Here is a 27,141-nt window from a genome sequence, read left to right on the forward strand (position 1 = left end):
CCTGTTCTAAGGCCCCTCCCAGTTCTGACATCCCTGTTCTAAGGCCCCTCCCAGCTCTGACATCCCCTGTTCTAAGGCCCCTCCCAGTTCTGACATCCCTATTCTAAGGCCCCTCCCAGCTCTGACATCCCCTGTTCTAAGGCCCCTCCCAGTTCTGATATCCCCTGTTATAAGGTTCCTTCCAGCTCTGATATTCTCTGTCCTCAGAACCCTTATCCCCACTCCTTGATCTCTGATAGTCTAGATTCTACCATCCCAAGCCTGTAAAGTATTATGTTCAGTGACAAATGAATTACAGAAATAATGCACTAGGAATTCAGATGAGGAGGAGGAGGACCTGGAAGGGGGAGGGTTGTAAGGATCTGTATACAAAGAATTGTCCAGGTGGTAGAATTTGGGTTTAGCTTCAAGCAAGCAATTCAGAAGAGCACATTGAGATCATTGCAAATAGGGGGAATAGGCATGAGCAAAAGGTGAGGAGGTGGCTGTGAACTTGGCCTGTTTGTGGGTCAGTGAGGAGGTCATTTGGACTGGTTTGGAAAGAGGGAGCAATGGGAGATAAGGCTGCCCCATGATAAGGCTGCCTGATGAGCTCTGATGGGACCAGACTGAAGAAGGACTCAAATATCAGCCTAAGGAGCCTCCATTTTTATCCCATTCTCCTTTCTCTTTCAAGATGGGTTGGCTACCAATATCCCGGCTACCGAGGCTACCAGTATCTGTTTGAGCCAGGCGAGTTCAAGCACTGGAATGAGTGGTCTGCCTACCAGCCCCAGATCCAGTCCGTCCGTCGAATTAGGGACATGCAGTGGCACCAGAAGGGCTGCTTCCCCATCCCCAGCAGTCTGCCCAAGTGAGAACATGGCTCCAGGATTGGGACACTGATCAAAGCCTGAGAGGCTCCTACCCAGTATAGAGTTGTTTGTGTGCCTCAGGGCGATGGGCTGCCCAGGTCCCAGCTCTCTCATCCCTTCCCCTCCGCTGTGCCTAAACACACTCTTGACAATTTGAATAAAAGTTTTCCATACCCCAAACCCACTCCTTCTAGTGGAATCTGTTGTCCCAGGGAAGCGATCTGCTCCATCAGCCATGAGGACATCACTAGAAAGAGCACTGGAGTTTAAGGATCTGGGTTTGCCTCTTAGTAGCATGTGACCTTGGACAAGTCACTTAATTTCTTTGGGGCTCAATTTCCTCATCTGTAAAACAAGGGGGCTGGGTTGGGTGTGACCTTGAAGGACTCTTCCATCTCTAGATCTGTGATCCTCAGATCCTGTTCTCAAGGCCCTTGTAGTCTCTTATCTAATCTTCTTGGGTCCATGAAATAACAGTAAACATTTGTAGTCAGTGAGGGGCCAATCCATTTTATCAGGATTCCGCACCCTACTCACATATGCATCTGCACACATATGCTGTCTTCTTTACCTCAATACACTTCCACTTTCCACCCTGGGAAGGTAGATGAGATGCCATCTAAGGACACTTCAGATTCTCAGATTCCATGATTTTACAGTTCTATGAGTTTATGAATTACAAAACTGATGAGTCAAAGATTCTGTGTTTCCAGAATTATCATAACCCTAGACTATCCTTGTATGTCATATTCTGAGATTCTGAATTTAAACTTGATCCAATCTATGATTCCAAGAGTTCATGTATATTGTTCTAAAACCCCATGATTCCAACTTTCCATGTCTCTGAAATTCTTTGTCAGCTTCCAAGACCAAATGAATCTTAAATTCGTATTCCCAGATTCTGAGTCAAAAATTCTAATTCTCAAATGCCATGATCCTTAAATCCTGGAAATTACACATGTAATTTACATACTCCTTTGGCATCATGGTGACATCACAAAATGAGGAGGAGGAGGAGGATGCAGCTATCTCACCATAGACCTGGTTGGGGGGAGGCATAGACGAAAGGATATACATGCATACATACATACATACATGTATATACACACGTATGTATGTATCGGTCAGGGCAGGGAGGAGCTCTTGAATGTGACTCTGTATGGGTTTTGATTTCCATTCTACACAAGTGGTGGTAAGTCTCTAGTTAAGGAAATCACTAATTAAGGTGTGTGCATGGCAGTGGGGGGAGGGGGTTGCTTTGGTTGTGCTTGTCTGCCCTTGCTTTGGATAGTTCATTGGGCTGGCAAAGATGTAGTGAGTTTGCTGAGCCCTATCTTCCCCCCACCACAACCAATCCCATCTAAGAACGCAAACCTCAAAGTTGACATTGCACCAGGCCAACCTGATTATTCCTACTTCAGTTTTTGAGACCTAACCGTTCTATGCACCCATGGGCTAAATTTATTAATATGGAATTCCAACGGGGACAGATATCAAGCTTTACATTTAAGTCCAAAAAATCCATTTCCAAAACTGGGTAAGGCATGGCTAGGTAACAGTTGGTTGGAAAAAGATCTGGGGTCATTGTGGACTACAAGCTCACTATAAGTCAGCACATGATGTGCCATCCAAAAATTCGAGGCCAATCAATCAATAAGAATTATTAAGTGTGATATGTCAGACACTGTGTTAAGCACTGGGGATACAAAAATACTAAAGATATTCCCTGCCCTCAGAGAGCTTTCAGTCTAACAGGGGAGAAAACATGCAACAAAGCAAACTATATTTAGTATAAATAGGATATCATTAACGGGGTATATGGATGTTCAGGGAGGACTAGCCCCTCTGGCATGAGGACTGCTGAACCCTTTTCAGGGTTGTTCTTCCACTTTGGGCATCCCACCCAACTCTGGCCTCTGGCTCCAAGAAACTGTAGCATGCACAGCGGCCACACCCCAGGAAACCTATCTCAGCAGGGTAACTGATGGACCTCAAACTGTCGGCGAGTTAGGGGAATATCTACCCTCAGCATGTGAAGACTTCCCCAGGTGGAATGGGTGGATGAAAATTTATCACAATAGCCATGAAGCAGGCACTGCGGGGTTCTTAGAGCTTGGTCAGACATGGAAGACACCAAGGCACCCTAGCTCCATCAGTCATCCTGACTTTTGTCCTGCCACTGGACTTTGATGACTCTGGAAGAGACAGTGAGGCTGATGACTTTGTGCAACGCTGCCTCACTTAAATCCAATTCACAATTAAGACATCATCACCCCATGGTATCACTAGTCTTTGAAACTGGACAAACAATGAACAGAAGGAAGGCACTAGAATTGAGATGTTGGAAAAGGCTTCCTGTAAAAGATGGCATTTTAGTTCATGAATTGCATTAACATACAGAGCTTTCTGGAATTTAGCAATATGTCCTTGTCAGATCACATCTGGTCTTGGACACCTGAGTTTGAGAAGTATATGGATAAAATGGAGAACATCCAGGGTAGGGCAACCAAGATGGAAAGATGCTCAAGACCCCTCTCTTCAAAATAGGATGGGAGAGATGTTAGATAATGTAGACTATGAAAAGCAAGAGAGACCTTAAAATACTGCATTGCAGAACTAGACAAACCCTTACAATATAGCAAGTCAGAGCTTGGAGAGACCTCAGAATACAGAACACCATCAGTGAAGGAAGCCTTAGAAATCTAGTGAAATTGCTCCATTTTTTGAGTCAAGAAACTGATGACCAAAGAAGGGAACAATGGACACTCATGTGATTTTCTAAACCCTTGATGAAACCATTTACATGTGTTCATTTAGGTCACAGAATACCATGAAAATCCCCACTATAACAACATTCTTCTTTCTCCAAGGAAAAAGTAGAAGACAGAAGACAGTAAGTGGGCTGCTGTTTTGGGAGGGGAGACATTTGTAAAACATTCAGTTGTGTGTTTTGTCAAAATGCTTCGTAGTTTTGCTTACAAATTTGACCTTTGCCTAGAGGAGCCTTGGGCTGGAATGCTGACCTGCTGATTTAAGGGCAGACAGTTCCCTGCATGTTTGCATAGGGTATCTACCAGACACTTTGTTTATTCAGCTCTCCTGACTCCCAAAGCAGTGTCCTTTGCATTAGGACAGAACCTTGGGCTTAGGTCCAGATAACCTTTGCAGGCTGGGGTCCAAAGATCATGTACATGTAATCACGGAAATGATCTCTGTTTTTCAACTAACTTTTTCGTGTGATCTTGGTCAAGTCACTTTCTTTGGTGTGTAAAATGAGATGACTGAAACAGAAAATTTCTAAGTACTCTGCCAACTCTGTCGTCCTGTTCTACATTCTCTCCCAGAGTTAATGTTCTATGTTCTAATGTCGCTTCCTGTACTAACACTCTATGGGTTTCCCGAGGTCCTGACACAAAATTTGGATAGCGTGGGGGTGGAGACAAACGGGATCCAGCCACGAGTGCCTCACTGACACTAGTGTCGGCGTCCAGGAAGAGCCAGTGGCCAGGAAGCCCCAATCCCACCACTCCTCGGCCCCTTCTAGGGGTGCCCCGCTTCCGCTCGCTGGTAGGGACTCCCCCTCCCGCGCCGCGCCACGCCACGCACGCCGGGCCAGCCCACGAGTCGGCCGCTCCCCCGCTGCATCCGGAGCTTGGGGGGGCGGGGGGGAGAGGGAGGTGGCCTCGGGGGCGGGGCTGGGCCAGGCCCCGCCCTGGCCGAGCGTGGCGTCAGGGCCCCGCGCGCGGACTCCTCCCCTCCGTCCCCTTTCCTCATCTGCCCTTCCAGTCCCGGGCGGCTCGAGGAGCCGGAGCCCGGGGGCGGAGCTGGGTCGGGGGACTGGGGCAGGATCGGAGCGCGCTGGACCGGGCAGGAGCCCACGGACCTCCCCGGAGCCTTCCGTGCAGGGTAAGCCGGTGCCGGGGACCCCCCCCCCCCGCAGGATAGCCCGGCCGGGGCCAGGCCGGCGGGCGCCGTAGCCCTGGGGCCCGGGCGGGACTGGGTGCCTCCATCTCCGCGCCGGATCCCCGCCTTTGCGCCGGGTGCCCCGATCCCAGATCCCAGCACCCCGCGGGCTTTGCAGGGAGCCTGCGGCCGGCCTCCTCAGGCTCCTCCCCTCCCCCCGGGCCCTGGGCGCCATCCCAGTCTGCCTGCCCACCGGGGCTGGCTGGTGCCCACGGGGGTGGGAGGAGGGGGCAGGAGGCGCGCCCACCCGTTCCCCGCTTACCGCTCTGGGGGTCCTCTCCTCCACGCACAGGGAGACAGAGAGAGAGAGGGGGAGAGTGGATGGATGTGCGCGTATGTGCGCCGAGTGGGAGCGCCTCTGGACGTTGTCGCTCTTTGGCCGGCTCTGTGTGTGTCTCTGTGCGAGCATGTGTCCGTGTGTGTACATGTCTCTGCCAGCGTCCCTCACTGTGGGTTTTCACGACCTCTCACTTCGTGTGTGCAGAGGGATCGAGCGATCGAGCGTCTCTGTCTGTGTGTGGGAGCCCCTTCCGTGGCTGGACGACCCGAGTGTGTCTCCCTGGCCATCTCTCTGTGGTTCCCTGTGCTTGTGCATGTGCGCGCGGAAGTCCGCCTCTGCATCCTTCGGCCCCCTCCCCGGGATTCTCTGTCTACACTGCCTCCGTGGGTGCTTCTCTGCTTCCCTCTCCGCCTGCGGCACTCCGGTCTCTGCTTGCTCGTCAATTTCTTCTGAGCATCTCTTCCCTTGGTTCTCTCGTCTCCCCCTTGTCTCCCCGTGGGTCTCTCCCTTTGCCCCATATTCTCCCTTGTCTCCCAAGGTCTCTCCCTTTGCCTCTTATTCTCCCTTGTCTCCCAGTGGGTCTCTCCCTTTGCCCCATATTCTCCCGTGTCTCCCAGTGGGTCTCTCTCTTTGCCCCATATTCTCCCTTGTCTCCCAGCGGGTCTCTCTCTTTTCCCCATATTCTCTCTTGTCTCTCTGTGGGTCTCTCTTTGCCCCTGATTCCCCCTGGTCTCATCCTATGCCCCTCTCTGCCTGTGCCTCACTGTATACCCGCTTTAGGGCCTTTCTCACACATATGCTATTCTGAGGGGTCTGTATCTCAGAGCAACTTTGTGGCTTAGCTCAACAGGTTTTGAAAGCACACGGTCCGGAAATCAGTGAGGTGCAGGCTCCTTGTGAGCCCTGAGGTGGAGGCTGGGCCTGTCTCACTTCATGAGGGTTGGGGGTAGGGGAGGAAGGTTCTCTCTCCCTCTTCATCTGATATCTCCTCAGGCTTTCCCACCACAACTCAGGAATGGTCTTCCTAGAAATATGGAAGGGGAAGGAAGTCAGGAAGGCAGAGGACAAACTTACCCTGGACCAGCATAGAGAGGGTGACAGCTGATGCTAACAGTCACTCTCAGCAGGGTGTGTCAGACATGCTGGAGTAATTATGGTGAGCGCAAAGAAGGTCAAGGCCTCTTCTCTACTGTGGGAAGAAGGACTCAGACATGGGCTGGGGATAAGAAACTAGAACATCTCTTACCTATGAAAGCTTATGTGTGTGTGTGTGAGTATGTGTGTGTGTTGGTGGTGGGGGAGGGCAGGCAGAGGAATTGATGGTGGAAGTGATTTGTGCCTCCTGCTTCACAAATGGAGCTGTGTGACCTTGGGTCATTCTCCTTTTCTGAGTTTCAGTTTCTTCCTCTATAAAATAAGGGGATTAATAGAAGACCTGAAGGGAGAAAGGGGTCAGGTTCAATTGTATCTGATTTTTAGTACCCCATTTGAGGTTTTCTTGGCAAAGGTGCTAGAGTTGTTTGCCATTCCCTTCTCCAGCTCATTTTACAGATGAGGAAACTGAGGCAAACAGGGTGAAGTGACTTGTCCAGGGTCACACAGCTAGGAAGTTGGAGGAAGTCAGGTTGGATTTGAATCAGCTTCTCCTGACTCTATCCATTTTACCATTAGCTGTAATACCCAATTAGATTAAATTGATCCATTTGAAAGGCCCCTTGTTTATCCCTAGGAATACAAAGATGACAGCAACCCACAAAGCACCTTAGATATGTTATATTAAGGAGGCATCTACAGGGATTCTGTAGTTAGTTAAGAGGAGCTGAGTTCAGATCCTGTTGCAGAGACTTGGTATATAGTGGACTGTGCTAATTCTGGAATCAAGAAGGCCACACTCTAACTGTATAATTGTGGGCTAGTCATTTAACCTCTCTTGTCTTCCTTTATACCATGACAGGGTTGAGGTAGATGATGTCTGGTCCCCTCCATCTCTGATCTAGCCATTGTCTGAGTCTTTGTTCCTACTGCTCTGGTGGATTGGTGCAGAGATCATCCCCATTTTACAGACTGGAAAAGGAAGGTGAGGCTCAATGAAGGGTCACATGGACAGCACATATCTGGGGTGGGTTCAAGCTCAGGCCTTCATGCCTCTAAAAGCAGAACTTCAGAGCTTCCATTCTCTTAGGAAGAGGAGGAGATGAGACATGTGAACTATACAAAGTAGATGATAGTTGTTCCAAGAAGAAACATGCACAGAGTACCCTGGGAAAATTTGAGGAAGTGTCCCTTTTTAGTGGAGGACCTGCAGGGAGAAAGAGGCCAGTCATTAAGCATTTATTAAATGCCTGCTGTGTGCTAAGCATTGGAGTTTACAAGGAAAGGCAAAAGACAGCCCCAGTCTTCAAGGATCTCATAGTTTAGTAGGAAAACAACATACAAAAAACTACATGTGAATAAGATCTCTACAGGATCAGTTGGAGAGAATCTCAGAAGAAAGGCCCCAGAATTAAGGGGGATCAGAAAAGGTGTCCTGCAGAAGAGGGGCTGGCAAAGATGGATTGTCAGCAGGTGGAAAAAAAGCACAAAAAGGAGATAATGGTATTTCAGGCCTGAGAGGAGGCCTCCCCCATTGCCCAAGCTAGAACAGCCCAGGAGTAGAGCCTTGGCTTTCTCTATGGTGCTAGAGGATGTGTGCTTCTGCCAGACTGGAGCTACTCCTTTTTGTTTTTATTATCTCCATGCTTGGCACAAAGCCAAGTCACACTTAATGTGTGGATGGAACTGGTGGAGTCTGGGAGGGCCCTTAGAATAGAGGATGTCAGAGCTGGGAGGGCCCATACAACAGGGAATGTCAGGGCTGGGAGCTCCCTTAGAATAGGAGATGTCAGAGCTGGGAGGGGTCTTAGAACAGGGAATGTCAGGGCTGGGAGAGTCCTTAGAACAGGAGATGTCAGAGCTGGGAGGGGTCTTAGAACAGGGAATGTCAGGGCTGGGAGAGTCCTTAGAACAGGAGATGTCAGAGCTGGGAGGGGTCTTAGAGATAATTTAGTTCCAAGGTTCTTGGCTATTATTGTGTCATGGATGCCTTTGGTAATCTGATTTTTTTTTTAATTTTAAAGAATATTTTTCCCCAATTACATGTCAAGACAATTTTTAGCATTCATTTTTACAAGATTTCAAGTTCCAAATTTTTCTCCTTCTCTCCTTTCCCTTCCTTTCCAAAAATGGTAGGCAATTTGATCTAGGTTAGACATGTGCTGTCATGTGAAACATATTTCCGTATTAGTCACAGCTGTGAAAGAAGAAACAGATCAAAAGGGAAAAAAACACGAAAAGGAATAAAGTGAAAGAAATATGCTTCCATCTCCCCGTTTCTCATCTGTATGTGAATAGCATTTTCCTTCATGGGTCCTTTGTACTTATCTTGGATCATTGTGTTGCTTAGAAGAGCTGAGTCATTCATAGCTGATCATCACACAATGCTGCTAATACTGTATACAATGTTTTCCTGGTTGTGTTCATTTTCTTCAAGTCTTTCCAAGTTTTTTCTGAAATCTACCTGTTCATCATTTCTGGTAGCACAATAGTATTCCATTACATTTATATAGCAGAACTTCAAGTTGGTTTAGCCATTCCCCAATTGATAGACATCCCCTCAATTTCCAATATTTTGCCACCATGAAAAATGCTGCTATAAATATTTTTGCACATATAGGTCCTTTTCCCTTTTTTGTGATCTCTTTCTTATAGACCTAGTAATGGTTCTGCCAAATCAAAGGGTCTGCATAATTTGGTTGCCCTTTGGGCATAGTTTCAAATTGCTCTCTAATAGGGTTAGATTTGTTCACAACTCCACCAGCTGTGCATTAATGTCCCAGTTTTCCTTCCTCTTCTCCAACATTTATCATTTTCTGTCATGTTAGCCAATCCCATAGGTGTGAAGTGGTACCTCAGATTTGTTTTAATTTGCATTTGTCTAATCAAAAATGATTTAGAGCACGTCTTCATTGTACAATAGATAGCTTTAATTTATTCGTCAGAAAACTGCCTGGTCATATACTTTGACCATTTATCAATTGGGGGAATGGCTTGTATTCTTATAAATTTGATTCAGTTCTCTATATATTTGTGATATGAGGCCTTTATAAGAGACACTTGCTGTAAAGATTGCTTCCCAATTTTCTGCTTTCCTTCCAATCTTGGTTGCATTGGTTTTGTTTATACAAAAGCTTTTTAATTTAATATAATCAAAATTATCTATTTTGCATTTTGTAATGCTTTTCTTTGGTCATAAATTCTTCCCTTCCCCATGGATCTAGCAGGTAGACTATTCCTTGCTCTTCTAATTCGTTTATGTTATCACCTTTTATGTTTAAATTGTGCACCCATTTTGACTTGGTATATGGTGTGAGATACTAGTCTATACCAACTTTGTATCCCATTGTTTTTTAGTTTTCCCAGCAGTTTTTGGCAAATAGTGAGTTCTTATCCAAAGTCTTTGGGTTTATCAAACGCTAGGTTATTATGGTCGACTACTGTGTCTTGTGTACCTAATCTATTCCACTGATCCACCACTCCATTACTTAGTAAGTACCAGATAGTTTTTATAATTATTACTTTATAATAAAGTTTGAGAAGTGGTACTTCTGGGCCACCTACCTTTGTATTTTTTTGTTATTTTTTTTTTCTGCAGGGGGCAGGGCAGGGCAATTGGGATTAAGTGACTGGCCGAAAGTCACACAGCTAGTAAGTGTTATGTGTCTGAGACTGGATTTGAACTCGGGTCCCACTGACTTAAGGGCTGGTGCTCTAATCACTGCACCACATAGCCATCCCCACCTTTGTATTTTTTTTCCATTAATTCCCTTGATATTCTTGACATTTTTTTTCTTCCAGGTGAATTTTGTTATTTTTTTCTAGTTCTAGAAAATGATTTTTTGGTAGTTTTATTGGCATGGCATTGAATAAGTAAATTAGTTTAGGCAGAATTGTCATTGGCAATTGATATTTTTCCAGTTGTTTAGATCTGACTTTATTTGTGTGAAAAGTGTTTTGTAATTGTGTTCATGTAGTTCCCTGGGTTTGTCTTGGCAGATAGACTCCCAAGTATATTATATTGTCTTTCTATCTCTTGCTGCTGGGCTCTGGTAGTTATATAAAGAAATGCTGCTGATTTATGTGTGTTTATCTTATATCCTGCAATTTTGCTAAAGTTGATAATTATTTCAAGTAGCTTTTTAGTTCATTCTCTAGGATTCTCTAAGTATACCATGATACCATCTGCAAAGAGTGATAGTTTTGTTTCCTCATTGCCTATTCTAATCCTTTTTATTTCTTTTTCTTCTCTCATTGCTATAGCATTTCTAGTACTATATTGAATAATATTAGTGATGATGGTCATCCTTGCTTTACCACTGATCTTATTGGAAAGCCTTCTAACTTATTGTCACTACAGATAATTCTTGCTGATGGTTTTAGATAGATACTGCTTATTATTTTAAGGAGTGCTCCCTTTATTCCTGTGTTCTCTGTTGTTTTTAACAGGAATGAGTGCTGTATTTTGTCAAAAGTTTTTTTCAGCATCTATTAAGAAAACCATATGATTTCTGTTGGTTTTGTTATTGATATGGTCAATTATGTTGATAGTTTTCCTAATATTGAACCAACTCTGCATTCCTGATACAAATCCCAACTTGGTCATAGTGTGTAATACTTGTGATATAGTGCTGTAATTGCCTTGGTGGTATTTTGTTCAAAATTTTTGCTTTGATATTCATTAGGGAAATTGGTCTATAATTTTCTTTCTCAGTTTTAGCTTTTCTTGGTTTAGGTATTTGTGTCATAAAAGGAGTTTGGTAGTACTCCATCTATTTTTCCAAATAATTTATAGGGTATTAGAATTAATTGTTCTTTCACTGTTTTGGTAGAATTTGCTTGTGAACCTGTCTGGCCCTTGGGGATTCTTTCTTAGTGAGCCCATTAATGTCTTGTTCAATTTCTTTTTCTAAGATAGGGTTATTTAGGCATTCTATTTCCTGATCTGTTAATCTGGGTAATTTGTATTTTCCTAAATATTCCTAGATTTCACTAAGATTGTTGGATTTATTGACATAACTGGGCAAAATATTTCCTAATGATTGCTTTAGTTTCTTCTTTATTGATGGTGATTTCACCCTTTTCATTTTTGATAGTGGATATTTGGTTTTCTTCTTTTAAATCAAATTAACCAATGATTTATGTGTCTTATTGGCTTATTATTTTTTTTTTAATAAAACCAGCCCCTATATTTATTTATTAGCTCAATACTTTTTTTGCTTTCAATTTTGTTAATCTCTCCTTTGATTTTCAGGATTTCCAGTTTGGTATTCAATTGGGGATTTTAAATTTGCTTTTTTTCCTAGTTTTTTTAGTTGCATGCCCATTTCATTAATTTTTTTTTGTTGTTGATATAAGAATTGAGAGAAATAAATTTTCCCCTAAGTACTGCTTTGACTACATTCCATAAATTTTGGTATGTTGTCTTATTGTTGTCATTCTCTTTAATGAAATTATTGTTTCTATGATTTGCTCTTTGATCCATTTATTCTTTAGGATTAGATTAATTAGTTTCCAATTAATTTTTAATCTATCTTTACACTGCCTTTTGTTCAATGTAATTTTTATTGCATTATGATCTGAAAAGAATCCATTTACTATTTCTACTTTTCTACATTTGATTTCGAGGTTTTTATGTCCTAATCCATGGTCAATTTTTGTGTAGGTGCCATGTACTGCTGTAAAAAAGGTATATTCCTTTCCTATTCCCATCAATTTTTCTCCAAAGGTTTGACATGCCTAACTTATATAATCCATTTCTTTCTTGTTTATTTTTTAGTTGTGTTTATCCCATTCTGAGAGGGGACAGTTATGGTCCCCCACTAGTATAGTGCTGCTGTCTTTTTCTTCCTGTAACTCACTTAACTTGTCCTTTCAGAATTTGGATGCTGTATGTACCGCTTGGTGCATATGTTTAGTATTGATATTGCTTCATTGTCTATGACACCTTCTTATCGAGATATACTTTCCTTCCTTATCTCTTTTAATTAGGTCTGTTTTTGCTTTTGCTTTGTTTGAAATCAATATCACTTCCCCTGCTTTTTTTACTTCAGCTGAAGAATAATAGATTCTATTCTAGCCCCTTACCTTCCTTTACTCTGTGTGTCTCTCTGCTTCAAGTGTGCTTCTTGTAAACAACATATTGTAGTATTTTGATCCTGTCTGCTATCTGCTTCTGTTTTATGGGAAAGTTCATCACATTCACATTCACATTCCCAATTATGATTACTGTGTATTTTCCTCTATCCTGTTTTTCTTCCTGTTTGTCTGCCCTCTCCTTTCTCTCTTTGACCGATTACTTTCAGAGCACTCTGACAGTGTTTTGCTTCTGTCTACCACCTCTCCCATCTGCCCTCCCTTCTGTCAGTCCTTCCTTCCCTGACCCCCTTTCCCACTTTACTTAATCTTCTCCCCTCTTACTTCCATGTTGGCCAAGATGGATTTTTATCTTCACTTGATTGTGTATGTTATTCCTTTGAGCCAGTACCGATGAGAGTAACGTTCAAGTGGTGTTCATTGTCTACCCTCCCATCTTCCGCTCCACTGTAATATGTCCTTCATGCCTTTCCATGTGAAATAACTTACCTTATTCTTCCTCTCCCTTCCTTCGGTACCCAGTGTGCTCCTCCTCTTTCTCATCTCTTAATTATTTTTATGCCATTCTTTCAAATTCACCTTATGCCTTTACCCTCTGGCCATGGATGTTCCTTTCAGCTCTACTATTAGTGGTACAGTTTTTAAGAATTACAAGTGTCGTCTTCCCTTGTAGGGATGTAAACAGTTTAGCTCCATTGAATCCTTTACATTTTCTTTCCCATTTTTACCTGTTTATTGGGTCTTGATTTTGGAAATCAAATTTTTTGTTTAATTCTGTTCTCCTTATGAAAGCTTGAGATCTTTCTGTTTCATTGAATGCCTTCTCCCTCCGCCCCCCCGCCCCTCCGCTTTTTTTTTTGGCTTGATGTATCATGGTTAATTTTGCTGGGTAAGTAATTGTTGGTTATAGTCTTAGCTCCTTTTCCTCCCAGAACATCATGTTCCATGACTGCTGATCTTTGAATGTTGCAGATGCTAAGTCCTGTGTAATTCTGTTTGTGGCTCCCCAATATTTGGATTGTTTTCTTTCTGGCCATTTGTAATATTTTTTTTCCTTGACTTGATAGTTCTGAAATTTGGCTATAATGTTTCTTGGAGTTTTTCTTTTGGGATCTCTTTCCTGAGGTGATGAGTGGATTCTTTCAATACCTATTTTGACTGCTGGTTCCAGGATATCTGAGCAGTTTTCCTTGATAATTTCTTGAAAGATGCTATCCAGATCCTCCTTTTGATTATGATTTTCAGGTAGTCCAATAATTCTGACATTGATTCTTTTGGATCTCTTTTCCAGGTCAGTTGTTTTTCCCATGAACTATTTTACATTTTCTTCTATTTTTTCTTTTGAATATGTTTATTTGATTCTTGATGTCTCATAGAATCATTAGCTTCCATTTGCCCAATTCTAACTTTCAAGGAGTTGTTTTCCTCAGTTAGCTTTTGTACTTTCTTTTCTATTTGGCCAGTTGTACTTTTTCAAAAAATTGTTTTCTTCAGTGGATTTTTGTATCTCATTTTCTGTTTGGGCAATTCTACTTTTTAAGCAATTGTTTTCTTTTTCCAAGCTCTTGACTCTTTTTTCATAATTCTCTTGTATCACTCTCATTTCTTTTCCCAATTTTGCTTCTACCTCTTATATGATTTTTAAATTCCTTTTTGAGATCTTCTATGAGTTCTTTGTGGGCTTTTTCTTTGGGATTTTGCTTATAGGTGTTTTGTCCTTCTGAGTTTGTGTCTTCATCTGACCCGTCACCATAATTTTCTATGGTCAGATTATTATTTTTGTTTTTTTGCTCATCTTTTCTGGCATTTTCTTTTCCTTTTAATTTGAGCTCTGAACCGGGGGTGGAAGGGGCACTGTCTTAGGCTTCTTGTGCCAGGAGCTGTAGGTCTGGTACTTCATTGATGTTGCCCTGGGGCCCAGAGGGGACCTTCAAGTCTGGTGCTGCTCTGGGAGGGGGGGGGAGCAGGGGGAGTGTAGTGTGCGGAGCTGCTGGAGGCTGTAGAGGTCTGGCAGCTTACTAGCTGCTGAGCCTGAGTACTGGTGGTAGTGTCTGTCATGTGCTGAGGCCAGTAGGATGTTTCTGCATTTCCCTGGGGCTACACTGCAGCCTGTGGTGGTCTGGCCACTGAACGTTGCTTGTTTGCCTGGGGCTATGGTGTAGCAGGTGGTAGTTTTCTGAGCTGGAGTCTTCCATTCCCCTGGCTATGCTGAGGCCTGTGGGGGGTCCTGGTGTTGATATTTTCTTGCTCCCCCACACTGGGGTTGGGATCTCCTGCTGGTTTTCATAGGTGGTGTTTGGTGCTGGCTTACAGGTCCTGCTTACAGTCCTGCCCTGGACTGTACTGCCCTGTTACCTGAGTGAGACTGACCTTTCCTGCTAATCTCTCAAGTTTCTTGGGCTCAAAGATTGTATCACCCTGTCTCTTTGCTGGTTCTGTTGTTCCAGGATTTGTCTTGGGATGCTGTTTTATGGTTGTTTGGAGATGAATACAGGAGAGTTATGGTGATTAGCTACTAACTCCATCATCTTCTGGCAGTCTGATTTTTAAATGTATAAAGTAAAATATGTAGGGTTACAAAGGAAACCAATTATTTTCAATGACAGTTATCAGAAGTTTAACAAAACAAGTTCCTGGGCCCTAGGCTTTATGCTTTAGATCTAGCCCACCTCCTCTCATTTTCTGGATTGAGGACACAGAGGCCCATAGGGCTCAGTTGATTATGCCCAAGGTCACAGCATGCTAGTAGAAGGAAGAACAAAGACTAGAACCCAAGTCTCTCAGGTTCCAGGGAGGACCTCTTTCTGCTTCAATATCCCTGCAGTCCCAGAGGGACACTGGATTTTTCCATTCAAGGATCCATAGGGCAGTCAGGTGGCACAGTGGATAGAGCATCAGGCCTGAAATCAGGAAGACCTGAGTTCAAATATGGCCTCAGACACTTTCTAGCTATAGCTATGTGACCCAGGACAAGTCACTTCACCCTGTTTGCCTCAGTTTACTTAACTGTAAAAATGCTGGAGAAGGAAGTGGCAAGTCACCATAGTGCCTTTGCTAAGAAAACCCCAAACTGGGGTCACGAAGAGTTGGGCACAACAGAAATGACTGAATAGCAACAAAAAGTGAGGATCCATAGTACCATCAGCTCTCTGTGTTTTTCTGTGTAATGGATTCAGTGGGCATCAGGGAGCCAGTTCAAGATCCTAACCCTTCCATGTGAGCCTTAAGCTGGTCCTCTAAGCCCTGGAGACCATCCGGTACACTAGAAAGAAAGGGAGACCAGGTGTCCTGGCTTTCTTCTTTCCTTTCCACCAGCTGTATGATAACTCTTGGGCAAGCCACTTCCTCTTTCTAGGCCCTCAGTTTCCTTTTCTTTAAAATGAGGTGGGTAGCACTGGGCACAGTAGACATGATGAATACCAAGGCCCCTTCCAGCTCTGTCCAACCTTGGGGGCTGCCTGTGCTCCTCCTTACCAGTGGATAGAGGGCTGGCTCTTATTAAGTACTTCTTCTGTCCCTGGCATAAGATCTAGCTTGGGGATGAAAAGAAAAAAGGGAAACCAGCCCCTGCCCTCAGGGAGCTTTTATTCTAATACCTATGTGACCCTGGGGTTGTCATTTAATTTTTTTTAGTGCTCTAGGCAGCTTTAAGACAAAATTGTGGAGAAGACTTTCTTCTTTCTTCTTGGGAAATTCCCTAACCAATGAATTCCAATCCTATCCTGTGCTCTCATTACCCTGGACAGCTACAGTTTTATAGTTTGTTTTTTTTCAAGCAAAAGTCCCTTCTTATCCTTTGCCTTTCTTCTTCTTTTTCTTCTGTTTTTTGTGCTTTTTTTTGGAAGGGGGAGGGTAGGGCAATTGGGGTTAAGTGACTTGCCCAAGGTTACCCTGGACAGCTACAGTTTTATATTTTTTTTTCCAAGCAAAAGTTCCTTCTTATCCTTTGCCTTTCTTCTTTTTTTTTTTTGGGAGCGGGGAGGGTAGGGCAATTGGGGTTAGGTAACTTGCCCAAGGTCACACAGCTAGTAAGTGTTAAGTGTCTGAGGTCGGATTTGAACTCAGGTCTTCCTGACTCCAGGGTTGGTGCTCTATTCACTGCGCCACCTAGCTGCCCCGCAGCATTTTATTCCTTACATCAAGTTGCCCCTCAAATGTCCAGCACTGTTTCAGGCTCTGGAGATATAGCAACAGGAAAAAAAAAAAAGACCCTGACCTCAAAGAACTTACTTTCTCCTGATGGGATTGATGTAGTAGAGAGGATATGTGAACAGAGAAGTGTGTTCTTGATCATTTGGGGGCTGGGGATATAAGGGGACCAGGAAAGACCTTATAGAGTAGGTGGCATGTGGGCTAAGCCTTGAAGAGAGCTAAGGATTCTGAGATGCAGAGGTGAGGAGGGAAAACATGCATGCCAGGCATGGGAACTCTGTGCAAAGGTATGGAGGTGGGAGATTGAATCTTGTATGTGTGAATGAATAAACAGATAAGATGACTTGGAAAATGGCGTGTTGGCCCAGATGGCTCCTGGGAGTCCTTTCCACTTCTGATTTCTGATCCTGTCATTTAACCTGTGTGAGTGTGGGCAAGTTATTTATGTCTTCAAGGAAACTTCAGTTTCTCCCTTTGTAAAATGAAGGACTTGGATTAGGTTGCTCCAGGATCCCTTTGAGTTCTCCATGCTATTTGCTACAGTTTGGGGATTTGTGGTCTGCATTAGAGTATCCCACCTCATCGGCTGCATCTGGTCCAGGGCTCAGCATACCATAGGTACGCTTGCCAACAAGACTGTTTTATGGAGAACTCACACAGGGCAAACATTCACATGGGTATTAGAAGAAGCAATATGAGGACGCTTTCAAGGTCCCTCTTAAGAACTTCAGAATTGACTGTGAGACATGGGAGACACTGGCACAAGACCACCCAGCATGGCATGCCCCCATCGGAGAAGGGGCTGTGTTCTATGGGCAAAGCAGAGCTGAAGCTTCTCAGAGGAAACGCAGGATGGGCCAATTTAGAGAACCCACCCCAAATGTGCACACAAACTCTTTGTGCCTGACCTGTGCTAGAGCGTTCTGAGCTAGTGCTGGACACACCCAAACTGTATTCTAGCATAGTGATGCCATGTTGATCGTCTTTGAGAAGGAAGGACAGCAACCAACCAGGTGTTGGTTAGATGTTAGCCATAGCTGGAGTGAGTTGCATCGTTTGGGATCTGAGCTAATAGAGTGTTCACTGGAGTCCAGGGGAGGGAGGGCCCAGGCACTGTGTGCAATTGTTTGGAACTGTTAGTTTCCTCATCCTCCCCTCTTCCCCCCAAGCCCCTTTCCTGCTGTCATGGTTGGAGAAGTCTCCCTCCATGCTGAGGCTGCTTTCTAGAGACCCTTGACTGCTCTCAGGGCCTTTGATAAAGGCAGAGGCCACGGGTTTCCTGCCTGACTCTGGGCCCCTCATGTGGTGAGGGAGTGGTTCACCCAGAAATTTGTGCTGATAGAGGTTCTCCCTTGGGGCCTGCCCGTTCCCAGGCCTGGAGCCCTTTTGGTAAGTTCACGTGGTTTCTTCTTGGGCTGTTCTCAGAGCTCTGGGGAGACTCTGGCTAAACTGAGGCACACTAAGAGGCTGGCATCTTATGTGACCATTGTTGGGGGGGATGGCTAGAGAAGGCAGGCCGTGAGCCAGCCAGCCCTCTCTGCTGCTGCTGCCAGATATGTTTGATCATAAGCCAGACCATAAGCTCAGGCAGCAGGCGGCCAGAGAGAGGGATTGGAGGGGCCTCTTGCAGCAAGCTTCTTCAATTAGTTGTTACTGGTAGTGACCTCCTGCCTCTACTCGCTGTGGAACACAGTGACTCCAAGGACTGGCAGCCTCTTGGATGATTTCCTCACTCACCACCAAATATAGTATGTACATTCAGAGAACCTTAGGAGTCAGGAAATTGGAGTTCTTTTAACTCATGGTCCTATCTAGAACCACCCCCTTCTTTTTATGGGCTTCAGCGGTATGCTTGGTCTTGGTTATGGAATTGGTTATTAGATGATCTATATAGTCCTTCCAACCCTGACATTCTCTGTTCTCAGGCCCCTTCCATAGCTGACATCCCCTCACCCCCCAGCTCTGACATCCCCTTTTCTAAGGTACCTACCTCCCAGTGTTTTCTGGGAACTCTAACATTCAAGGATATATCTTCTAAGCCCTGTTCTCCCTTCCCCCCTGTTCTCATATTCTGTGATTTCAAAGTTTTTCTCATTGGTTTACATATCCTTGGAGTTCAATTAAGTATTTCTTGGGCACCTACTATATACAAGTCCCTTTGTCAGGCACTGGAGAGACAGCAGTTGATAAAGCCAGAGGCCACTGGTTTCCTTCCTGCCTGATCCTGGGCTTGCAGAAGGAAACATAGTAAGGAGGCTTTTTGGAAAACAAGTCCTGGATTTTTTATGCCCGTTTCCCCAGTGCCAGCTAAATGAGGCCTCTCCCAGTTTCCACTCATGGGTTAGACCTTTCTTGAGAAGCTGCTAGTTGTTCAGGAAGGCCCAAGACCATGTGTCCCAGAGGCACTGATTCCCTGGATTCCCCAGCTGAGAAGCCAGTTGATGTCCCAGGAGCCAAGCCTCCAGCAGAGAGAATGGGTGCTTTCTAACCCTGAGCCAGCCTGTACTGGGCATGGAGGCTTATCTACCCAAGCAGCCTTCCCAGGGAGTCTGTAAGACATGGAAACGCTGGGGACCAAGAAGTAGAGGAGCTCAGTGAACCACCTAGAGAGGTGACTTTAGGCAAAGCGTTGGACTGACTTCTCCCACATCTGCAAATATGGCCAGATGAATCCGGTAAGCGCCTACCTCAGACGCTGTTGTGAGGACCAGATGGGACAATATCACCAGCCTGGGTTTTTTAAATAAATTATTATGGATGTCTTTTATTTTTATATCCCCTGAATTTCTCCAGTATTTCCTCTTCTCCCTTCCCATAACCTTGATAGCAGAACAGTGCATTTTTTTTCAATTTTTAAAAACATTTTTATTTAAAGTTTTAAGTTCCAAATTCTATCCCTCTCCCATCACTGAGACTTACAGCGATAGGTTATACATGTGCAATTATGGAAAACATTTCCTTATTAGTTGTTTTGCTCAAGAAGACTAAAATAAGAGAAAAAGAAAGAAAGAAAAAGTGCTTCCGTCTATTCAATCAATATCAGTTCTTTCTCTAGAGTTGATAGCATGCTTCATCAGGAGTCCTTTGGGATTGGCTTGGATCATTGCATTACTGAGAATAGCTAAGTCATTCACAGTTCTTCATCAAACAATATTGCTGTTACTGTGTACAGCGTTCTCCTGGTTCAGAACAGTGCGTTCTAGTGTTTAAACCATCTAAACTGTCTAAATCATCACTCCTTCCCTCCTTCTTTTCTATCTTAAATTATGTAATATTTGTAAAATGCTTAATTTAACATTCTCTATTTTAAGGGCCTCCCAGCTCTGACATCCCCTCTTCTAAGGCCCCTCTCTGCTCTCTTCTAAGGGCCGTCTCAGGTCTGACATTCCCTGTTATAAGGGCCTTCCCAGCTCTGACATTCCCTGTTGTAAGACTCCTTCCGATTCTGACACACCCTCTTCTAAGGGCTATGTAAATTTTTTCTCAAACATAGTAGGTGTTTAATAAATGCTTATTCTCTTTGCTTCCTCCTCTCTTTTCCCACTTCCTTTCCTCCTACCCTTCTTTTCTCCTTCCCACCATCCTACTTCCTACTTCCCCTTCTCTCAGCCCCTTCCTCCATCCTTTCACTAAAAAAAGGACACATATTGTAAGGCATTCTGAGGTGCCGAGGTGACTCAGTGTATGGATCACTGGAATTGATGGGGTGCTCAGACCCCAGCCCTAAGATCATGTCTCTGGAAGCCTCCCAATTTCTCAGTAGGCCCCTGCCCTGTGAGTAAATGTTTTCTCGTTGCAGAACACATTCTCTTATCAGGACAGACAGAGGGGTGCCTGGTCCAAGGATTTTTGTCCAGCTGGCCCAAGGACTCTATTGGCGCCAGATACCCAAGGTCCATGCCTCTGATAACTCCCGCGGTGTCTGGTATCAACAAAGTTATCTCTGCAGACTCCCTGCATTTTCCATCCATAGTTCTCAAGGGCACCTGGATGCCTTGCATTACCTAACATCCTTAACATTCCTTTCTCTGCCCCTTTTCTATATAAGCTTGAGATTCACCCCCATTAAGTTTCAAGTTCCTTGAAAGAACTTTGCCCACTACTGTTGGCATTACAATAGACTGCCACTTGACTGAAAGACAGCTTGAGTGTGTGAATTCATTCCAGAAAACTCTGCTTGGCATTCTTGGGGTCACAGCACCCCTAAACCATGTTAGTATCCCAACCCTCTTCAGAATCAGGAAGACCCTAGTCTCAAACACTTACTAGCGGTGTGACCTTGGGCAAGTCAGTTAACCTCTGTTTGCCTCAGTTTCCTCAACTGTAAAATGTGGATAATGTCACCTGCCAGGGATTGCTGTGAAGATCAAATGAGATGTTTGTAAAAAGTATTTAATACAGTGCCTGGAACATAGTAGGTACTTATTTATTATATAAATGGCTTATTTTCTCCCTCTCCCTTTCCACTTCTCATATCTCTGTAGTAGGTATTCTTAACCTGAGATCCCAATCCTACATCTCCCTCTACCCCCACCCCTCACCATAGATTGATTTCAGTCTGTCTAAGAATCACATCTTTATTTTCACTAACCTGTAACTCAAATTTAACATTTCCTTCCATTTTGAATTAAAAAAGCAAACTATTATTTTGAGGAACCCTTAGGCTTTACTAGACTGACAAAGTTGTCTAGGAAACAAAAACCTTTATCATAATAAAAGCTTTACAACCCACTTTTCTCACTTCCCCGTGAGCTGCTACCATGCGTCCTATTTTACATGTATGGAAACTGAGGCTCTAGGGATCTGAAGTTCTTTCTACTAGGCTGCATTTTTGATGCCACTACATGTTATAGAAGAACGAGATGAATTTGGAGTCAGAAGTGGGTTCAAATTCTGACTTTTTGTGACTTTGACCAAGTCATTGGACTTCTCTGTTTCTGTGGACTTTTGTGCCTCAGTTTCTTCATATGTAAAGAGAGGGGGTATGTAAATAGAGTCCCTTCTGGCTCTAAATCTATCTTATATGATGTGTCCTATTTAGAGATGGAGGACCTGGATTCAAATCATGCCTCTTCTGACTACTACTTTTTCCTCCTTTGTAAAATCAAGAGGTTCTTATGTGATCTCTTCTAAGGCTGGTTGAGTTCAAAAAGCACTTATTAATGGCTTACTGTATACCAGGTATTCTGCTAGGAATATGAAGACAAAATATGAAACAGTCTATAATCATAAGAAACATAGTCTGTTGGGGGAGGTAGCAGTCGTACAGATAAGTGTGTACAATATAAACAGTCAAATGAGAGCACTAACAATGGGGGGGTAAAGGAAAGGCCTTTTATAAGCTTGAAGTCAGTTGAGGGATTCATAGAAATAGAACTAAAGATTGCATGCACATCAGAGTTGAGGGAACACCTGTGCAAAAGCTTGGAGGTTGGAAATGATGTCATGTAGGTGAAGCAGTTAACAGGCCACTTAGATATATAGGAAACAGTTAGCAGGCCAGTGAGATTGGAATGGTGATTATGTGAAGAAGAAAAGCCTGGAACAAGACTGGGAAGGTAGGTGGGAGCCAGATTCCGGAGGTCTTTCACTGTCAAGCTAAGAGTTTTGTATTTTATCCTAGAGGCAATAGTGAGCCAATGAAGACTGTGGAGTAGTTGACTGACATAGTCAGATCTGTGTTTTAAGAATGTCCATTTGGCAGCTTTATGGTGTAGGGAAGAGTTAAGGATAACTCTTAACACTATTAACCTGGGTGCCTGAAAGAATGATGGTGGCCGTCATCAGCAGTGTTTGGAGGGACAAGAGAACTCTCAAGAAAGGGAGAGATAGAGACATTTGAGGATCTGAGGACTCTTGAGGCTTTAACATTGTGTTCTAAGGCCCCTTCCAGATGTGACATCCCTTGAGTCCTTGGTCAGCACTCTATTGACTCTTACTGGTTTTCTCCTCCAGTGGGATGCATTTTATCAACAGATGAAGGACCCCCTATCCCTTCTGCTGCTGGCATCAGGTGCTGAGGTGTGCTCAGTATCCAAAAGCATCTGACTGAATTTTAATTCTGAAAAACTCAGTTTCTGCAACTTGGCAGCAGCACAGATGTTACATCCTCAGCTAGAAATAACCTGGCATCAAAGCTGCTTTGGCACAGAGTCAGAGATGGAAGAATCATGCCCTTCTCATGGGTTCCCAAGGTGTTCCTCACCCATCTCCCACCCGACCAGCACAGGAGTGTGCACAGGGGTGTGGGGGATGTAAGACCCTTTGGCTCTCTTGACAGATAGCATCTTACATTCCTGTAGGGGTAGGAGGTGTGGTTATTTATATGGGAGGCCTGGATCATTGGAGCTAAATCCAGAACTTTGAGATCATCTGATCTAATCCCTAATTTTTTCAGATGAGGAAAATTGAGGTCCAGGGAAAATTAGGTAAATTACCCAAGGTCACATAAGTAGTCTCCTTCATTTCAAATAAGAGGAGCCCCAGATCCTTGGCTTAGTCATTTGGCCTTCTTTGATCTGTATACTGGTGGGGGTGAGGAAGACTTATTGGGGGGGAGGGGAGGAATCCCCTAGCCAGAGGTTTCCAGTCTGCCTTTAATTGGAGAGGCTGGGATATGGTAGTAAGGCAGAGTAAAAGGAACCCTGCACTGAAATCCAGGAGAACAGGTTTTGAGCCCCTGACTTGCTGAGATGTGTCTTTGGGTAACCCCATGATCTACCAGTCCTGTGTTTTTCTTCATGTATGACACTCTTCATCTTCCACCTCTATGTCTTTGCACATGCCTGGAATGAACTTCCTCCTCAACTCAATCTTAGAACGATAATATCAATAATAGTCTCAATTGCAATAATAGCCAATGTTCAGATGTGCTTACCATGAGAGCCAGGCACTGTACTAAGCACTTTACAATTATTATCTATTTGATCCTCACAATAATCCTGGAATGTTGGGTGCTATTATTTGTCTCCTTTTTACAGATGAGGAAACTGAGGCAAACAGGTTAAGTGACTTGCCCAGGGTCACACAGTTAGTAAATATCTGAGGCTGGACTTGAACTGAGGTCTTCTGGTCTCCAAGCCCTGTGCTTTATCTACAGTCAGTCCTCACCTAGGTGCCAAATTAGAATCCCTACTTTCCTTTAAAGTTCAGCTCTGGGGCTGCCTCCTCTAGACTTCCCCCACCCAGCCTTCTCTTGCTGCTGATGTCTACACTCAATCACAAATCACTTCGTATCTATTTTTTATTTATAAAATTTATATGTTACCTTCCTCTAATAGAATATAGGCTTCTTGTGCTCAGGGACCAGTTCACTTTTGTCTGTATCCCCAGGGCATAGCATAATACCAGGCGTCCTGAGGGCATTTTAAAATTTCATATTGATTGATTGTAGTAATTGACCTGAAGTCAATTTCTCTAACAATTGCAGATTTACAAAACAACATCTCTCACATCCGCTCTGTATGGTAGATAATAAAAATGGTTTCTTTTTATTTTATGAATGAGGAAACTGGTGCTTAGGGAATCCTGAAAAGCCAGTCCCCCTTAATTCTTGAACCTTCCCCCTGTTGACTATTTTCTATCTATCCAGTCTATACCTACTTTGAACCTCGGGTTTTTTTGGTGTGTTGGCTCCATTAGACTGTGAGCTCCCTAAGGGCAGGGTCTACCCTTTGCCTTTCTTTGTGTTAGGCTAGCATTTAGCATAATGCCTAGTACATCATAGGCACTTAATAAACATTTATTGACTTCCTTAAATGACTTGTAGCCTTGATTTGGTGGAGGAATTGGGATGAGCTATCTGGTTTGGTTGTCATTCTTTTGTTCTCATGTCCAACTCTTTGTGACCCCATGAACTATTATAGGATTTTCTTGACAAGGACGCTGGAGAGGTTTGCCATTTCCTTCTCCAGCTCATTTGACTGATGAAGAAACAAAGGCAAAAAGGGTTAAATGACTTGCCCTGGGTCACACAGCTAGTAAGTGTCTGGGGGCACATTTGAACTCAGATCTTCTTAACTCCAGACCCAGCACTCAATCCACTACACTATTCCTTATATCTGGTTTTATCTGCCACTATATTGTAAAATCCTTGAGGATGATGGTTGTGTCCGATATTTCCTTACATCCCCCAGAGTCTTTCTTTGTTGGAACCCTAATTTTGCAGATCTTTTAGAACCATAGAATGTCAGAGCTGGACATGATGCTGAATATTAAAGCCCAGAGAGACCGGAGAATGGAATATGAAATGTGCTTTGTGGAATTTTAGAGACTCATTGGGTGGAGTATTGAATTGGAGTCCCTGGGTTCCCATCCTGCCACAGACATTTCTTGGCTGCGTGACCATGGGCAAAATCTTTCCCTTCTCTAGGTAAATGTTCCTTTTCTATAAAATGAACAGGTTGGACCACTTGACCTCATAGGGTTCTTCTAGGTCCAGATCCCTGATTGATGGTCTCTTTGTAGAGATATTAGAAAAGAGAGCACAGTGAGGGCTTCCCCATTAAAGTCAAGCTGAGACAGAGCCTTCTTCCCAGGTGCTTTCATATCTCCATCCCTCACCTACCCCATCTATGTTCCAGCAGGTTCACAAGTATATTCTTTGATTGACTGAAAGAAGCCCACAGGCTCACAACCAAACGCTTCCTTTATTGGTGTTTAAGGCAACTCCCCCTTCTCCTGGCTTTAATCTGGCTAGAGGGCAGAAACAACCCTTAGCCGGATTCCTTGCCCTTAGCCTAGAATTCAGCCTTTGTTGGGCTCATTCGGACTTTTTCCCCTCTAAATAGAGAGGGATGCTTTTACCATCCTTGGGAAATTCCTCCTCTCAGCCTGAAAGTGTTCTAGGCAGAGGATAAGGAGGTAGTGGTCGAGGTTGCCTCTTGGGAAGAGCTTTGCATGGGGTAGAGAATGGGGATTAATGTTGCCCAGTAAATGGATTATTGGGATTTTTTTTTTTACCATGGAGCCAGAGCTGCTGAATTGTATTTTTATTTCCTTTAAAGAAATCTCAACTCTCCCTCTCTCTATTCCTTCCAGAAATGACGTGTCCAAAAGGTTGGATCTCCTTGGAGAATCTGAGAGGATCCAAGGAACTTGTTTTAAACTAGAGTACTAATACTTAGAAAAGACCTTAGAGCAGAGAACATTTGCATTAGAGGAAATGTTAGAATGTTGAATGTTAAAGCTGGAAATGACCTTAAAATATTAGAATGTAAAATGTTAGAGCAAGTAAGAACTTTAGAACATATATGCAGCTTGAAAACCTTGGAACATGGAATGTTGGCACAAGCAAGGGCCTTAGAATTCTGCAGTATTTGAACCTAGAACATCAGGACACAGAATGCAAGCCATAGAAGAGACCTTCAAATTGTACCATGTTAAACTCTAGAATGTTAGAACACAGTGTTAGTGCTAGACAGCACCTCAGAATTATATGGTGTTAGAACATTACAGTGTGGAATGTTAGCACTGGAAGGGTCCTTAGAATTGTGTACCGTTTAAACCTAGAACAGTAGAACACAGACTGTTAGAGCTAGGAGGAGCCTTAGACTCCATCATGTTAGAACATAAAATGTCACTTCTGGAAGAGCCCTTCAAATTAATCCAACAATTAAGAAGCATTCATTAAGGGCCAACTTTGTGCAAGGTTATGGGGATTCAAAGGTAAAGAATGCAACAACTCAACTTTTAGCAAGTTTACATTCTTTCAAGGGAGACAAGTCCATAAATAAGTCCATACATACATAGAGAGACTACATATTTATACATATAAATAAATAAAAGGTGAATGAATGAATAAATAGATGAATAAATAGGTAGACAGACAGATGGACAGACAGACAGATGGATAGATAGATAGACAGATAGATAGATAGATAGATAGATAGATAGATAGATAGATAGATAGATAGATAGATAGATGGATGGATGGATATGAATGAAGTACCTTGGGAGGGAGAGCAATACAGTTGAGAAGAGATCAGAAAAGTTTCATGCAGGGGATGATGCCTGAGCTGCATCCTGAAGGAAGAAAAGAGAGTTAGGGGGCAGGGGTGCAGAGGGACTGCATGCATTCCAGGCATGCAGGACAATCCATTTGGTGCAAAGCCCTGGAGTGGGAGGTGGAATGGGAAGGAGAGAGAGGACAGTTTGGCTGGGGGGGAGGTCTGGAAAGAAAGATTGGGGCCAGGTTGGGCAGAGATTTAAAGCCAAAGTATTGGATATTGTCATACAAAAGACCTAAGATTTAGATATATGTGTATATGTATATGCACATATATGTATATATGTGCGTGTTTGAATGGATATATACATATACTGTGTTTATAGACATTATACACATGTCCCCCAAACTTGTCTTTTTGAGTTGCCATATTTTCTAGAAACACTAGACCCAGAATATGTGCATATATACGTTTGTGTGTATGTGTATATGTATGTAGATATATTGTATGTATGTATGTGTATCACATATAAGTCTGAGACAACTCTTTCATTTTTCAGATGAGTAAGCAGCAGACTGGACCTTGATCTCCTCCCTTATAGACAGTGTTCTTTTCAGGGGATAATGCTGCTTTGTAGCTCATCGACCCACTTGGCATCATGGAGCCAAAGCTCCCATTGTAAACACTGCCCACACCAGCTATCCCAGCATTGAGGAAAACAGTAGATTAAGTAGATTAAGGATGACAAGGCCTCTTC

At 43.6% G+C, this 27,141-nt stretch overlaps 2 protein-coding genes across 3 annotated transcripts in view; both read left to right on the plus strand.

The window, feature by feature from the left end:
• CRYBB1 (crystallin beta B1) overlaps positions 1-1,034 on the plus strand; it is an 8,624-nt gene extending 7,590 nt beyond the window's left edge. Inside the window, exon 5 of the mRNA XM_069081838.1 lies at positions 677-1,034. Within this exon, the coding sequence (XP_068937939.1) occupies positions 677-857 (181 nt within the window). The 3' untranslated portion in view covers positions 858-1,034. The remainder of the gene's footprint in view (positions 1-676) is intronic.
• Positions 1,035-4,577: 3,543 nt separating this feature from the next.
• The window catches only part of TPST2 (tyrosylprotein sulfotransferase 2), a 58,881-nt gene continuing 36,317 nt past the window's right edge, over positions 4,578-27,141 (plus strand). The window contains exons 1-2 of one of the 2 annotated variants that reach the window (XM_069081836.1): positions 4,578-4,760; positions 7,052-7,174. The gene's annotated coding sequence lies outside the window, so the exon portion shown is untranslated. The remainder of the gene's footprint in view (positions 4,761-7,051; positions 7,175-27,141) is intronic. The other variant, XM_069081837.1, reaches the window with a different exon arrangement.

The sequence above is a fragment of the Petaurus breviceps genome, unplaced genomic scaffold (assembly GCF_028583685.1).
Source record: "Petaurus breviceps papuanus isolate PSGF00001 unplaced genomic scaffold, PetGlider_PUasm1.0 99, whole genome shotgun sequence".
In the NCBI taxonomy this organism is placed as follows: Eukaryota; Metazoa; Chordata; class Mammalia; order Diprotodontia; family Petauridae; genus Petaurus; species Petaurus breviceps.